General features: G+C 43.9%; 1 protein-coding gene across 1 annotated transcript in view; it reads left to right on the top strand.

The window, feature by feature from the left end:
* The window catches only part of LOC103185612 (adhesion G protein-coupled receptor B3-like), a 231,373-nt gene that overhangs the window by 158,412 nt on the left and 56,927 nt on the right, over positions 1-16,034 (top strand). Inside the window, exons 14-15 of the mRNA XM_042332747.1 lie at positions 7,383-7,529; positions 8,854-8,929. Of these exons, the coding sequence (XP_042188681.1) occupies positions 7,383-7,529; positions 8,854-8,929 (223 nt within the window). The remainder of the gene's footprint in view (positions 1-7,382; positions 7,530-8,853; positions 8,930-16,034) is intronic.

Genomic DNA, 16,034 nt, shown 5'->3' with positions numbered 1-16,034 from the left:
TTTTCCACTCTCTGAAGCTTCATTTATAAGCAAGGTCACCTTACTCCGCGTGTTATTAATTGGAAACGGTTCATGTATGAGGCTGTTGCTGGGCAACAGAACATCGGAATAGAGTCTGTCCTGTGTCTCACTCTGTGGGGGTCTCGGTAGTCACTTCCCCCTCCCCCCGGCTCAGCATTGTGCTCCACCACTGTCAAGTGTTCTGAAATGCTACTCTGCATAAGGGACGCTATATAAATGGAAGTTGTTGTTATAGTCCAGTTCCTGAGGTCACAGTATTCCAAGGCACTGCTGGTGACAGACCAGCCAGCCTGGCTCATCAGGTAGGGCAAACTCTGAACCCTAACCCTAATTCTCCCATTGGCAACAGGGATTCTTCCTATGTGGCTCCTATTAACAACAGCAACAACAACTTGCATTTATGCAACGTCCTTTACATTAGAATATACAGCACAGAAACAGGCCATTCGGCACAACTGGTCTTTGCCGGTGTTTATACTCTACATGAGCCTCCTCTAGCTCTTCCTCAACTAAGCCTTCAAGCATACTCTTCTATTCCTTTCTCCCTCATGTACCTATCGAGCTTTCCCTTAAATACATCTATGCTATTTGCCTCAACAACTCCTTGTGGTAGCATGTTCCACATTCCCACTACTCTCTGTGTGAAGAAATTTCTTCTAACTTCCCTATTTGATCTATTTGTGACTATTATATTGATGGCTCCTGGTTTTGGTCTCCCCCATTAGTGGAAACATCTTCCCTATGTCTACCGCATCAAAACCTTTCATCATTTTAAAGATCTCCATCAGGTCACCCCTTACCCTCTTTTCAAGAGAAAATAGTCCAAGTATGTTCAGCCTTTCCTGATAGGTTTAACCTCTCAGTTCTGGGATCATCCTTGTGAATCTACTTTGCTCCCTCTCCAGTGCCTCTACATCCCTCCTATAATTTGGGGACCAGAACTGCACACAGTGGGACAGAATCTCGGAGTACTTAACAGTGGCAGAGCTATGTGGTTTTAGCTGGTTAAATTCTAGCAGTTACCCCAATGCCCACTCTAGGGCTCCACGCTCTCGCCAACAGGTGCCTGATACTCTCTAGAATTAGATAAGATGGTGTGTCCGTCTAGGGAGAGAGTACATATTCCACGTGTAGGTGACATACATATGAGGAACTCCCAGTCTGGTATGGATACACTGAAGCAAGTGGTTTCTGCAAGTGGAAGACACCCGGCTGACCAAATAAATGAGGCCATTGAATACAACAAAGATAAGCATGACGTCAGCAATTAATGATTAGAAGTGAAATTCAGAGGCAGTTTTCACCTAAAGGGTAGTGGAAATCTGGAAATCTCTCCCCCAAAAGGCTGTGGATGCTGGATCCATTCAATATCTTCAAGACTGAGCTGGATAGATATTTGTTATGTCAGGGTATCAAGGGATGCAGGGCAAGGCTGGGTAATTGAACTTGAGGTACAACTCAGCCATGATCTTATAGAATGGCATAACAGGCTCGAAGGGCTGAATGGCTTACTCCTGTTTCTATGATTCACAGGATTTAGTGTAAAGTGCGTTGACTCTGTATTTTGTGAGTGAATTGCGGCAGCCAGTTTCGCATAGCAATGTCCCACAAACAGCCATGGAGTGAGTGACCAATTTTATTTGGGGGACTGTTGGCCAGGAAACCAGGAGAAACTCCCTTCTCTTTTTGTATAGTGCAATGGGATCTATAATATCCCTCTGATTAAGCAGACAGGACCTCGAATTAACATCTCATCTGAAGGACGGCACCTCTGACAATGCAACATCCCCCCAGCACTGTATTGGAGTGTCATCTTAGACAACATGAGTTCCAAGTCCTGATGTGGGGCTTGAACCTACAACCTTCTGACTCGGAGGCGAGATTTCTACCACTGCGCCCGGCTGACACCTCCAAAAATGTAGCGCTGCACTAACGTGGAAGCATAGGTTCAAAGTTCACAATGTGTGAGCTCGAAGTTCCCAATGTGGGGGCTGGAACGCACAACCTCCTGACCTAGAGGCAGGTGTCAAGCTGTCAACTGAGTCAGGTTGACACTGCGACACTGGATTTGGATATTCCCAATTGCAAGGATAATTATTATAATCTATCACTGCACTAAATGGATCATTTTTGATAACTTTGATTGTGTCCTTCAATCTTCCTCTATCACGGGAGTTTTATACCTGATTGCCTGTGACATTTAGAGATTTTGATAAGTGACTTTAATAAGTTTTGTCAGCGGGAGAGGAGGAAGCAAGGCACCTTAAGACCTTGACGCTTCGCAAATCAGATACTATTCCCAGGGGAACCAGTGTGAATATTTTATGCGGAGCAACGCAAATAATTGTTTCAGGCAAAAGAGTCCTCCTTGCTCTCTTTGTTTAGTTTCTATTTTCTGCTGTTTGCTTCTGCTAGTTTTATAAATTATTACCGTTTGCGGAAGTCTCAGTGCTGTTCCCTGAAGCAGCAAATTCAACTGCTTCAACTAAAGTCTTGCTCAATGTATAAGCGATCTTAAGTTGAGACACAGTGGATCAAAAAATAAAGCTTTAATGGCTTAGCATAATACTTAGTGTGCACAATACATGTGTGGAATTGGCTGCCAAATTTCACCCACAAAATACATAGTCAAGCCAGTTTACTGTGTATTCTCAGACATCTCAACAACATGATAAGGCTCTTTATCAAATTCTAAGGATTATTATTAAGATACTATTAAGATATTAAGTTCTTGCATTAGATTTGCACCATATATCTTCAAAACATCTCGAAGGGAAGTTTGCACACAGCACAAACAGCAATGAATGTGAATGACAATTTTACAATAATACGAATAATACTTGCTTTTGATATAGCGCATTATCAAGTCATTGAAACATCTCAAAGTGCTTCACAGTGTATACTGTAAAGTGGATTGACTGCATTTTGTGGGTGAAACGCGGCAGCCAACTGCACGAGTTGGAACGAGTGACCACATTTATTTGGGGGGGGGGAGGGATTATTAACCCCAGAAATTGATCCACCAATCGATTAACAACCAGATTCCTACTTGCTACTGGGTAAACAGAGGTGTGTTGAGTAAGGAAATTGGCCTAAGGTTTATCTGGAGGATTGTTGGTCAGGACACTGGGAAAAACTCCTCTTTTCAAACAGTGGCGTAGGATCTTTAACATTCACGTTAACAGACAGACGACACCTTGGTTTAATGTCTCTTCCAAAGAACAGCACTCCAACAAGGCAGTCCCCCCACCCTTAGCATTTGTAATGGAATGCCAGCCAAGACTTTGAGCTGAAAGTCCCTAACGTTATAATAATAATAATCCTTGCATTTGATACAATGCCTTATCATGTCTTCTGGACATAGCAAAGTGTTTCACAGAATATACTGTAAAATGAATTGAATGTACATTTTGTGAGCGAAATGCGGCAGCCAATAGCACACAGCAGTGTCCCACACACAGTCGTGGATTGAGTGACCAAATTATTATTATTTTTTAGTGGGGATTATTACCACCGGAAAAGCTTTTTCTGACTCAGACTCGCCAACAGGCTACATGTAGTTGAAATCTCAGGGCCTATTGTAAGATCGATGTCTTCCTTCGGGCCATTTGAATTTAGTCTTATCTGAACCACCGGCTGATTTATTTATTTCAGGCAAAAACAAAATCAAATTTTTGCTTCAGGCAAAAGGCATCGGCTCATTTGCCGTGTGAGCTTTACAGAGTCTGGTTGCTGAGTGTATACTTTGCGTCCGCCTTCTCCTCACCCCACACCTTCCCTGGCTTCTTCACCCATAGCCTCCGATTTCCATCTCGACCAATCCATAATCCGAGAGATCTTCTTCTCCCACGCTCCCACTCAATATACCCCACCCGTCCTTGCTGGATGAGTGCATGGTTTACACACACAGACTATACCCAGCACTTTTGTCCTTCACTTGCCCTGTTTCCCACAATAAAGAAGATAAAGGAGGCAGCCCAATGCGCAATATTACCTGTCAAGCCAAATTACAGGGCGTATGTTTTTTTAGCACCATTTCTGGCTGCCACTCAGTAGTATTGTAATATGCCTCATGCTCAGAGGTGGACTGTGGGCTTCTCTGTCAAATATTCAGCATCAAGCTGGGGTTAAGAACAACTGATGAGAAATGAGCACCTATGACTAAAATGTCTTTTTTTTTTCTCTGCCTGAAACAAAATTCTTGTGTCAGCCCGGGTCAGTTGGTAGCTCTCTTGCCTCCGAGTCAGAATTTTCTGGGTTCACAGCCCCACATTGGGACTTGGTATTCCAGTGCAATGCTGGGGGTGTATGCATTGTCGGAGGCGCCGACCTTCAGATGAGACTTTAAACCGTGTTCCTGTCCGGCTGTTAAGGTAGATGTTAAAGATCCCACAGCACAACTTGAAAAGAGTAAGGAGTTCCTCCCGGTGTCCTGGCCAACGATCCCCCAGATAAAACTGGTCATTCACTTCATGGCTGTTTGTGGAACAATGCTGGGCGCAAATTAGTAATTTCACTTACAAAATACACAGTTACTGCACTTTACAGTAAATCCTGTGAAACACCTCCTGACATGAAAGGAAGCTAGACCAAATGCAATGATATTATTATTATTTATCATTTTATTGATCTAAAAGACATATTAAGTCCAGGCTCACAGTGCTGAGGGAACTCTGCATTGTCAGAAATGTCATCCTTCAGATGAGATGTTAAACTCAGGTTCTACTGTCTGTTCGGGTCGACTTTAAAGATCCCATTAAGTGCTTGACTAGCGGTGTGAAGGGTGCTACATAAATGTTAGTTGTTTTGTTGACAGAGGCACAGGTCTGAAAATCAGTGCATGGAAAACATTGTCTTATAGAAATATAAGGGTTACCATGGCAAATAAAATCACTCATAACTGTAATAAACAGTGTGGGCTAGAACGTGCCACTTCAGCAACACTCCCACACTTGTTTTTCAGAACGTGGGAGCCAAGTCAGCAAGATGTGAGATCAGGAAACTTCTCTTTGCCCAGCGAGGTGCGAGAACATGCTAGTGTTTTGGCCCTCAGAGCTGTAGAGAAAGAAACGATGGGAATTCTCTAGACGGAGAGAGACAAGTGCTTGCTTAGCCAATGTTGGTAGATGTGCCTTCAGTCACTATTCCCCTAATCTCTGGAACTTCCTGCCTCAATCCAGGGAGTCTAACAAGTAGTGGATTGCATAGTAAGCAGGTTGGCGAGGTAGGGAGCCAGTGGAGTCTGGCTAGAACTGGTGTGATAAGGGTATGGAATTTAGTGCAGGTGTGTTTGCGGGTGGCGGAGGTTTGGATTACCTGGATTTTATGGATAATGAAACTGGGGAGACCAGCGAGGAGGGCATTTGAGTAATCGAGGCTGAAGGTGATGAACGCATGGGCGAGGGTTTCAGCTGTGTTTGGGGTAAGGTACGGTTGGAGGTAGGTAATGTGGTGGAGGTGGAGGAAAGGGTCCTGGTCAGGTGATGATACAGCAATGTCAAGTTCATTGTGTCGTTCATTGAATTCACAAGTGGAGAATCTGTTTCCAAACTGCTTTGACTTCGGAGTAATTGCACAGAAATGTGCATCACTGTCAGCTCCCAGACTCACACAACACTAACCACGTGTCTGATGCATTGTCAGAGTTAGCCGCACTAACCTGTTAGATATCTCACTGTCAAAAAAAACAATACAATACCATTTGTACAGCGCCTTTCATGTTGCGAGGACGTCTCAAAGCTCTTGACACTGAAGGATAGACATCTGAGCTGGGGGTGGGCGCCCAGCGGAGTGGGAAGAGAAGATAAGTCATAATTTGGTAAATCAATGCACCATTGTTTGTGGGACACTGCTGTGTGCAATTGGCTGCCACATTTCCAGTCAATTCACTTTACAATATGTTCTGGGAAGCGCTCAGAGACATCTCAGTGACATGATAAGGTTCTGTATCAATGACAACAACAGCAGCTTGGGCCTTCACGCCGGACAGCGTCTCCGAGTGCATATCTAATGCAAGGATTATTAATTTTATTTATTATGTCTGAAAGCACGGACAGAGAGGTAGGTCTTGAGATGGACCCTGAGCCAGGTGAGAGAGGGAGCGAGTGCCAAAGAACGGGGGCAGAATGGCTCCGTTCTGCCCACAAATAATGAGGTGGATAAAGTGTGGGGGTGGACATAAAGCAGGCCAATACCTGCTAAGCGAAAGGATCTGTGCGATAGGTCATCAATCCTTACATTTACAAGCATTAATGTGCAATGTAATTTTGTTTTGCCAAGAGCTTTTTGAGGTTGTGTTCATTTTTAATAACAACAACAATATTAACCAGCATTTATGGAGCTGCTCTTTCATAACGATAAATGTCTCCGAGCCCATTGCAAAACGAAATGAATTGGAAACAAAGTAAAGTTTTTTTTAAAAAAATAGGCAGCAGTGTTCAATTAGGTGTTAGCCTGACTCAGTCGCTAACCCTTTGGCCTCTGAAAGTTGTAGGTTCAAACCCCAAGTCAGGACTTTGAAATCGTAGTCAAAGCAGGCGGAGTGTTGCATTGTCAGAGATACCATACTGCAGATGAGACATTAATCAAAGTCCCGTCTCCCGGTTCAGATGGATATTAGGGGTCAGATAGCGGAATGGTTAGCATGGTCGCCTCGCAAGCAAGAAGACCTGGGTTCAATTTCCAGGCAGGGCAAAACCTTAGGCAAGTTTCCTTACTCCACACGCTTCTATTTCCCTAGCAGTTAGTTGGAACTCAGTTGTTAGTCGATTGGCAGCCTGTCAGAATTTTGTACAGCTCCTTTCGTGTCAGGAGCACATCTCAAAGGGCTTCACAGGGCATACGGTCAAAAAAAAAATAATAATAATAACTTGGTGACTGAAATCACGATTATTTGTGGGACATTGCTGTGTGCAATTGGCTGCCGCGTTTCGCTCACAAAATACACAGTCAATCCACTTTACGGTATATCTTGTGAAGCGCTTTATCACGTCTCAACAACTTGATAAGACACTGGCAAATGCAAGGATTATTATTAACAATCCCATGGCACTAATTCGAAAAGAGAAGGGAATTTCACGAGGTGTCCTTCAAGTGTAGTGTGGCTGCTGTACAGTTTGTTCTGTATATCGCACAATCACACACACATAATGCAATCACACTCCCAATGTCTAGTTCATCGGTAGTGCTGACAGTAATTACAAGGTTGAAATTAGCCCCATTACGAATGGATTAATATTCATGGACACAAGGGGAAAAGGAAGAGAGCTGTGCAAACAGTGTTCGCCGTTTAATGATATGCCTGAAAAGATAATACTGGCAGCAATTATGCTGTAAATCAAATCTATTTGTGCTTATCTTAGTGGCGTGCATTCAGAAGCTCCCTGCGGCATCTGTGCTGAGCGACATCAATTTCCCGATGAAAGGAAGGAAAGGAATGGTGGACTGGGCAAGGAACTCTGAGGACAAAATCATTATTCCAAGGAACATATTCACACCTGCTTCACCAGGTGACTTCTCTCTCTCTCATACTCTCACACACTCTCACCCTCTCACTTTTGCACTCTTTCACTGTATAATAATAATTCTTACAGTCTTAAATCATATTATTTTCTGCAGTCGGCAATGTGGAGGGATAAAATTTGTGGCAATCCTTAAAATATTCCTGAACTTGTTTGAGGAACATTCGATAACAACTGGCAGGTGGACGCACCCCTTTCCAGGATGTCCTCGGGCTCGACATTTTGTTTGACCCTGAATTGAAGGCATGTTATTTTTTAAAGAAAGTAAGACCTTAAGAATTTGTAAGCAAAAAAAGACCAAAGTCCATCCAGTTCGATCGTCTACCATCCTGGCAGTCGTATGTCATTTCCCAAACTATATATTGTTATTTACTAACAGGAATCTATCTAATGTATTCTTGAAAGAGTCAACACTTTCTTTTTTTTGTAAATTTTAGGCTCTGCACAGAGCTCTTTAACTAATATGTGGGGGAGGTTAAGTTAAACGTTGCTTTCCAGGAATTCATCTGCCCGGTACAGAGCCTAAAATTCACAACAACGACATCCTCTCCCTCCACCTGAGCGTCAAACAAAATGGTGGTTCGAGATAGACACGCGGAGGTATGAGCCACGCACCCGGAAAAGGTGTGTGCCACCTGTTGGTTGTTAGCGGATGTTACTTAGATACATTCAAGATCATTTTAGGTCTCCAACTGACCAAAGTAATCTGATTTAAGCCTGTATCTGAAATGGGGCCCCACTTAGTGGTTTCTGGCCTGCTCCACATCGTTCCCCCCTGCCCAGCCCAGCCCGCCCCACCATCGGCGGTCGGGCCTTCAACCATTCTGTCCCCTCCCTTCGGAACTCCGTCCCACGGTCCCTTCGCCTCGCCCCCTCCCTTGCCTCCTTCAAGACCCTCCTCTTCGACCGCACCTTCGGTCGCCCTCCTACCCCTACCTTGCCTGTCCTTCACATCTCCTGATCCCAACCACCAGCTCGGTTGCAAATCTTGATGGTTCAGCGCCATTGGACGTCCTCCCGATGAGAATAGTGCTTTGCAAATGGAATTTGTTGTGGCTGTGGCCAAACCATTTTGTTGAAATCAGACAACAGCACGATTACATTTGTATAGCGCCTTTCAGTGAAGGAAGGAAGGGGAACGATTATTAACCTGCTCCGTCGCAATTCTCAACCATGTGCTAATTAGCACACCACACTTTGCAATTCCCCCTCTCCTGGCCCCAAATCTGCAACACAGTATATCTTAAAATGTCACCAATCTTTCCAAACATTTCCTAACTTTTTTAAAGCACTATCTCACTTTGCTTTTCAGAAATGGACGATTCTGTTGTTTTTGTACTTGGCACGATATTCTACAAAAACCTGGGTCTTATTTTGCCCTCCCCGAGGTAAGAAAACCCAACTGAAGTGTTGCTTGGTTTGTCACAGCTGTGCTGGTGTTTACTTGAACCTGTTCTGTGTGTTAGCTTGGCTCAGAAGATATGTTAAACTAGCTCGTTCTTTGCCTGTTCAGGTGGACGTTAAACACCCCATGGCTCTATTCTAAAAAACAAAGGAGTTTTTCCCGGTGTCCTGGTCAACAATCCCTCAGATAAAACTGCCTTTGATGGCTGTTTGTGGAACATCGCTGCAAACTGACTACAAAATATGCGCAGTGCACCCAGTGAAGTGCTTTCGATGTCCTCCTGACTTGAAAGATGCTGAATTAATTGTAAGGATGTTTAAAAATTCAACGAAAAATGTCATCTGCCATTTTTGTACTGCAAAGCAACAGCGCCTCAATCTAAGTAAATGCAACGTGAATAGTGAACTCAAAGTTTGCCTCCACATAGCACTGATACACTCTGTTCTTTTGCATTTCCAGTTACCTTATTGCTGAAGATATGTTTCCCCTACACTTTCTTTCAATTAGATGTAGCTCCTTGAGTCATGGCATTTCCTTGCAGAACATTTCTTGTGCTTCTTTATGTGATGTCTGACAGGAACCTTGTTGGGATGGGTTTCTGTACTCAGCCTCGAGCTGATCAAATATCTTTCTCCCTCTAATAATAAATGGAAGGTCACCCACCTCGTCGTCTATCTTTAACTTCCACCACAAGGCATACCTGTGGTTGAAAGGATTGCTCTTGTAAGTCCTGTAGCATATTGATTAAAGCTCCCGCCTTGCAAGCAAGAGAACCCGGGTTCAACTCCCAGGCAGGGAGAAATCTGAGGCAAGTTTTCATACTCCACACACCTCTGTTTACCTCGCAGTAAGAAGGAACCAGGTTGTTAGCCAATTGGTGAATCGCTTTCTGGTTTAATTATCCCTCAAAATAAATTTGTCACTCAATCCATGACTATTTGTGGGACACTGCAGTGCGCAATTTGAAGCCTTGTTTCACTCCACAAAATATACAAAAACAGAGGGTTATTAGGACATAAAAATACCCAACCAAAGAGATGGCTAAAGAGGAATCCATAATAGTTAGCAACAGGGAGATAGACAATTATTTGATCAGAAAAAAAAGGCAATGGGGTTAATGCAGGATTTATGTTGAATAAGTGCTTTAGTCTTGTTACTTGCTACCTCTATGACCCGCTACCTCAATGCAGACCTGTCCACTCCCTCCGCTCTGCGGCTCTGACCTGCTCCATGTCCTCCGCCGGACCAGCCCCACCATCAGCAGTCAAGCCTTCAATCTTTCTACCTCCACCCTTTGAAACTCTATCCTACAGTTCCTTCTCTTTGCTCTTTCCCCTGGCACCTTCAAGGTCCATCTCAAGAGCCTCCTCTTCGACTGAGTCCTTGGTCACCCTCCTACCCCTATCCTCCCTGCCCTCCACCCTCCTGATCGCAATCCCCTGCTCGGGTCCAAGTCCTTGACTGCCCAGCCCTTTGGGATGTCTTCCCAGAGAAGCTATACAAGCAGCCAGAGTGCTGCAGTACTTTAATAATACTAATAATAATCCTTGCATTTGATATAGCGCTTTTCACGTCGGGAGGACGTCCCAAAGCGCTTCACAGAACACACTGTAAAGTGAATTGACTGTATATTTGTGGGCGAACGCAGCAGCCAATTGCGCACAGCAATGTCCCACAAACAGTCGTAGATTGAAATGACCAATTTAATATTGTTTTGTTTTGGAGGGATTATTATTAGGCTCTGTGTGGAGTAAGGAAACTTGCCCAAGGTTTCGCCCTCTGCCTGGAATTGAACTCAGGTCTCTCGCTTGCAAAGCGAGTGCTCTAACCACTGAGCTACAGGACTCCAAACAGTGAACTTTCTGTTCACTGTTCCCATTGTATTTGCTTAGATTGGGTGCTGTTGATTTGCATTACAGAAATGGCAGGTGACATTTTTCAGTGAATTAGAAAAACATTCTTTACATTTATTATTGCATCTTTCATGCCAGGAGGACATCCCAAAGCACTAAACAGAATATGTACTGTGTTAATTTTGTAGCCAAATGTGACAGTCAGTTTGAGCCTGATAGTGTCCCACAAATAGCCATGAATTGAATGACCAGTGTTACTGGAGAATTGTAAGCTGGGAGAAGCTCCCTTCTCTTTTTTGAATAGGGTCATGAGATCTTTAATGTGCACTTGAAGAGATAGACGGGACCTTGGTTTGACGTCTCATTTGAAGGTCTCATCGGTTTAAAGTCTCATCTCATCTTTTTCATACCATTTCCCCTGAAAGTATTCGCCCTTTCAATTAGTCCGTTGATTCTGTCCGCTTGAATCTCTCACCCTGCTTTGTGTGATTCAGAGGAGTTCAGGACATATAATGGAAACTATTCCACTGATATCCTCAGGATATGGCATGTGCTTCCAGCTGAGACTCGGTTAAAGTGAATGAAGGGCACATAATGTGCTTGCTCTCAAACGCACACATATTGGGGGTGGTCAAAAAGTTGTGGGTTCAACCTCATGTCAGGGACTTTGAGATCTAGGCTGATGCTCCAGTGGAATACTGAGGAGAGCACTGCATTTTCGGAGGTGCCATCCTTCAGATGAAACCTCAAACCTCAAGTTTCATTCATCTAATTATCCTTGCATTTGATACAGTGCCTTATCACATCATTAAGACATCTCAAAGCGCTTCACAGGATATACTGTAAAGTTGATTGACTGTGTATTTTGTGAGCGAAACGCGATAGCCAGTTTGCACACAGCAGTGCCCCATAAACAGCCAAATAGTGTTGTGGGATCTTTAGCATCCATCCGAACAGGCAGGTGGGACTTTGATTTAACTCATTCTAAGGACGGTATACCGACAATGCAACACATCCCCAACATTGCACTGAAGTTTCATCTTATAGACTTAGATTTCAAGTCCTGACATGGGGATTGAACTTTCAATCTTCTGATTCAGAGGTGAGAGTGTTATCACTGCGCCAGAGTCTGTCCCTGTTAAACCCATAACAAGATTCAAAAGGAGAAAGCAGTTTCTCCCACGGTCCTGGTTGACAATCTGTGGATAGAATAGATCACTCACTTCGTGGCTATTTCTGGGACTTTGTTGCGTACAAATTTGCTGCCACATTTGCCTACAGAATACACAGTCACTACACTTGAAAGCAATTTCCTGTGAAGCACTTCTTGATGTTTTGATTTTAATGGTGCTATATTGAATGCAAGGAATATTGTCACTAGAGTCTCTCAATTGTGAAGCTGAGAAAATATGAGAAAGGATGAGAATGAACCCAACGACAAAAGACATTGCATAAATAACAAGTGTGGAGTAGATTTAAAGTGCTGTTATACACTTGTAGTTTCTCTTTCCCTATAATTAAGTTATTCAATAAGTAATTCAGCTGTGTTGCTCACAAGGAAGCTCGCAGAGAGTTCCTGGTACCAGGCATCGACCTAGTGAGGGCTCAAATCCACCCTTGCCAGATGTCAAATGACCTACTGGTGAATATCCTTCTGGGCGGAGAGTGAGGTTTGGGGTGCATGAATATAAGTGGGTCTCCTTGGAGCTGAACTGGCTTCAAAATACACACAGTCACCATGCTTTACAGTGAGTCCTGGAAAGCACTTTGAGACATTCTCGCAATGTAAAAGGCTTTAAACCAAAAGCATGGATTACTTATTGAAATGTTCTCATGGTCTCAGCCTCCTTAGCCACTTGAGGCAAAGTATAACCTTCTTTGTGAACAAGACTTCTTCAAGTCCCTCCCTTCGCCTTCCTTACCCCCTCCTCCCCTTCCACCCCTCAACCCCCCCCCCCTTCAGAATTCATCTTGTAACATGCAACAACAACAAATTACATTTGTACATCACCTTTCACATCGGGAAGAAGTCCCAAGGCATTGTACAATCAAGGATTTTCACCCAAGCTGGATGGATTGAGATCAGGAGTGGCAGAGGGCAGGGAGGGTGGGGGTAGGAGGGTGACCTAAGGAATGGTTGAAGAAGAAGGTCTTGAGATGGGCCTTGAAGGAGGCAAGGAAGAGGGCGAGGAGAAGGGATATGAAGCAGGCCGGAACCCGCTGAGCGGAGGGAAAAGACAGGTCTGTATGGAGTTAGCAGTACATAGGTAGGGAGGAGCACACCGCTTTACCATCTCTGCAGGCTTGACACTGTTAATGGACAGCTCCAAAGCCAATGGAGACACTGTAATGTGACAAGGATTATTCTCTTTCAGAATGGTCTATAAATAGTGTCAATAAAATGGGCCTCAGAATAGATCACTGTAGAATTACTGCCAGCGACTGACCTCCAGGCTGAGCTCCTTCCTGTTGTCAAATCATTTCTCAATCCGCCTTTATAATTCGCCATTAATTCCATGATCCCCGACCTTGTTTCCAACTCTCAAACGCCTTCCAAGAATGCAAGCAAATGATACCCCCTGGATGTCCCTCTTATCAGCGAGTTTAATTACATCTCAAATAATTCTGGCGAATTAATGAGACGTGCTTTTTTTTTCCGCGGCTTGCAAATCTCTGTTTATTGTTCATCTTCTCTGTGCTCCTTCCTCGAAAATTAATCTCATTCTGTGTGATGCTCTCAAGCATGTTTCCCACTGCAGGAGCCAGGCCTGCCTGGTTCATGAATCCCACGTTTGTGTCTGGCTAATTTACAAAGCATTCTAAGTCGAGCAGCTAAGCGAGGCCAAGGAGTGTAACAAACAGTAGTTACTGCACGAGCCTCTCTGTGCTTCTACAATAATAATAATCCTTGCATTTGATGTAGCGCCTTATCACGTTACTGAGACGTCTCAAAGCGGTTCACAGAATATACTGTAAAGTGAATTGACTGTATATTTTGTGGGTGAAATACAGCAGCCAATTATGCACAGTAGTGTCACACAAAAAGTTGTGGGTTGAGTGACCAAATTATTTGTTTTATTTATGAAGGCATTATTACCTGCAGAAAGCAATCCGCCTATCGATTGAACAACTGAGTTGCTACTTAATGCTTGGTAAAAAGAGGAATGTGGAGCAAGTAAACTTGCCTGAGGTTTACCCTGCCCAGGAATTAAACCCAGGTCCTCTCACTTGTGAGGCGAGTGCTCAAACCAATACTCTACAAGACTCTATACACTTTCCTGCTTGCTTCCTATTCTTCACTGCTCCACAGCTAGAAAAAACTGGCCCACACTGGCCAGCACTCTTGCCTCTAAGCCAGAAAGCTCTGGGTTTAAGCCCCATGTTGGGAATTGAACTCAAATAGGCTATGCTGACATTCTAGTACAGTCCCGGGAGAGTACTGCATTAGTGGAGTTGCCGTCCTTCAGATGAGACATTAAAACGTGTTCCCATCTGCCTATTCAGGTGAACGGTGAAGGTCCCATGGCACTATTTGAAAAGAGAAGGGAGTTCCTCTCAGTGTTCTGGCCAACAATCGCTCAAATAAAATTGGGCACTCACTTTGTGGCTGATTATTCTCCTTGGCGTGGGGGGGGGTGGAGGAAAGTGCGGTCTCGTTGGAGCTAAACTCGCAGTCACTAGGTCCAGGAGAGGTGACCAAAAGCACGGTCAAAAAGGAAGATTTTCAGGTGGCAGAGAGTTCCAAATTTCCACAACCTTTTGTGTAAAAAATTGCTTCCTGATTGAAATGGCCGAGCTCGAATTTTAAGATTATGACGCCTTGTTCTGGATTCCCCCACCAGAGGAAATAGTTTCTCTGTAGCTACCCTATCATTTTAAACATCTCGATCAGATCATTCATCAACCTTCTAAACTCAAGGGAATAAAAGCCAAGTTTGTGCAGCCTGTCCTCATAATTTAACCCTTTAAGCCAATCATAGAATCACAGAATATTATCGTAAAAAGGAAGCCATTCGGCCCATCATACCTGTGCATTCTCTTTGGAAGAGCTGTCCAATCAGTCCCACTGCCTGCTCTTTCCCCATATCCATGCAATGATTTCCTTTTCAAGTACCTATCTAATTACCTTTTGAAAGTTGTTAATGGATCTGTTTCCACCACCCTTACAGAGACTGCATTCCAGTATTCATATTTTCTCAAAATACACAGTCAATGGGACATATGCCCCCAAAAGGATATATTTGCTGTAATTCCCATTAAAGTATCAGAAGTCTGAAATTCCACCTGGCCTTCGCCTTCAGATCAGTGGGTTACAATTTGAAGATTGTGCAGCCTCTCGCTTACAACCGATAATTTACGTGGGACCAGACTGGTGGTTTTACTATTGTTGTATCTGCCAATGTGCCCCTGGTTGTTACCTTTGACCACGTAATGATTTCCATAGCCTTGAATAACAGAATGATTGAGAGGAAAATAACAGAGCTGCATATGGCCCTGTGGCTATAAATACCTCTCGCCCAGTCTCGATCGGATGTGGAAGCAAGATGTGTAACATGCGTTTTTCTAAGAGAAAACAGCCGAGGCTAAACGTCACAGCTCGGAGCTCACAGCGCACGTCTGAACGTCTGACAGCTGAATTATCCTCATTAAAAGCCGCTGTTCGGAGTGTCAGGAAGGGGAAGATGAAGGTGTCCGCCTGGCGCAGCTGGGAGCACTCTCGCCTCTGAGTCAGAAGGTTGTGGGTTCAAGCTGCACATGTTGGGACTTTAAGCTCACAGTCTAGGCCTGCAGCGAACTCATCTCCAAAGCGAGAGGACCTGGGTTCGATTCCCGGCGGGGTAAAACCTTTTGATATCCTTGAACTTGATATAGCGCCTAATCATGTCATTGAGATGTATTAAAGTGCCTCACAGATTATACTATAAAGTGAATTAACTGTATATTTTATGGATCAAATGTGACAGCCAATTCCACGCAATAGTGTCCCACAAACGTGAATTGAGTGACCAAATTATTATTAANTTTTTTGAAGCGATTATTACCCCAAAAAGTGATCTGCCAATTGACTAACAACCTGCTTCCTCCTTACTGCTGGGTAAACAGAGGCATGTGGAGTAAGGATACTTGCCTAAGATTTTGCCCTGCCAGTGTTGCGAGGCGATTGCTCTAACCACTAAGTTACAGGCCTCCACTCTTATAGCTCTTTATCATGTTGACAAGACTTGCTATTTTGGA

The sequence above is a fragment of the Callorhinchus milii genome, unplaced genomic scaffold (genome assembly GCF_018977255.1).
Source record: "Callorhinchus milii isolate IMCB2004 unplaced genomic scaffold, IMCB_Cmil_1.0 Scaffold3, whole genome shotgun sequence".
Lineage (NCBI taxonomy): Eukaryota > Metazoa > Chordata > Chondrichthyes > Chimaeriformes > Callorhinchidae > Callorhinchus > Callorhinchus milii.
Note: the sequence above shows the minus strand (reverse complement) of the source record. Positions and strands in the feature narration are given on the sequence as shown.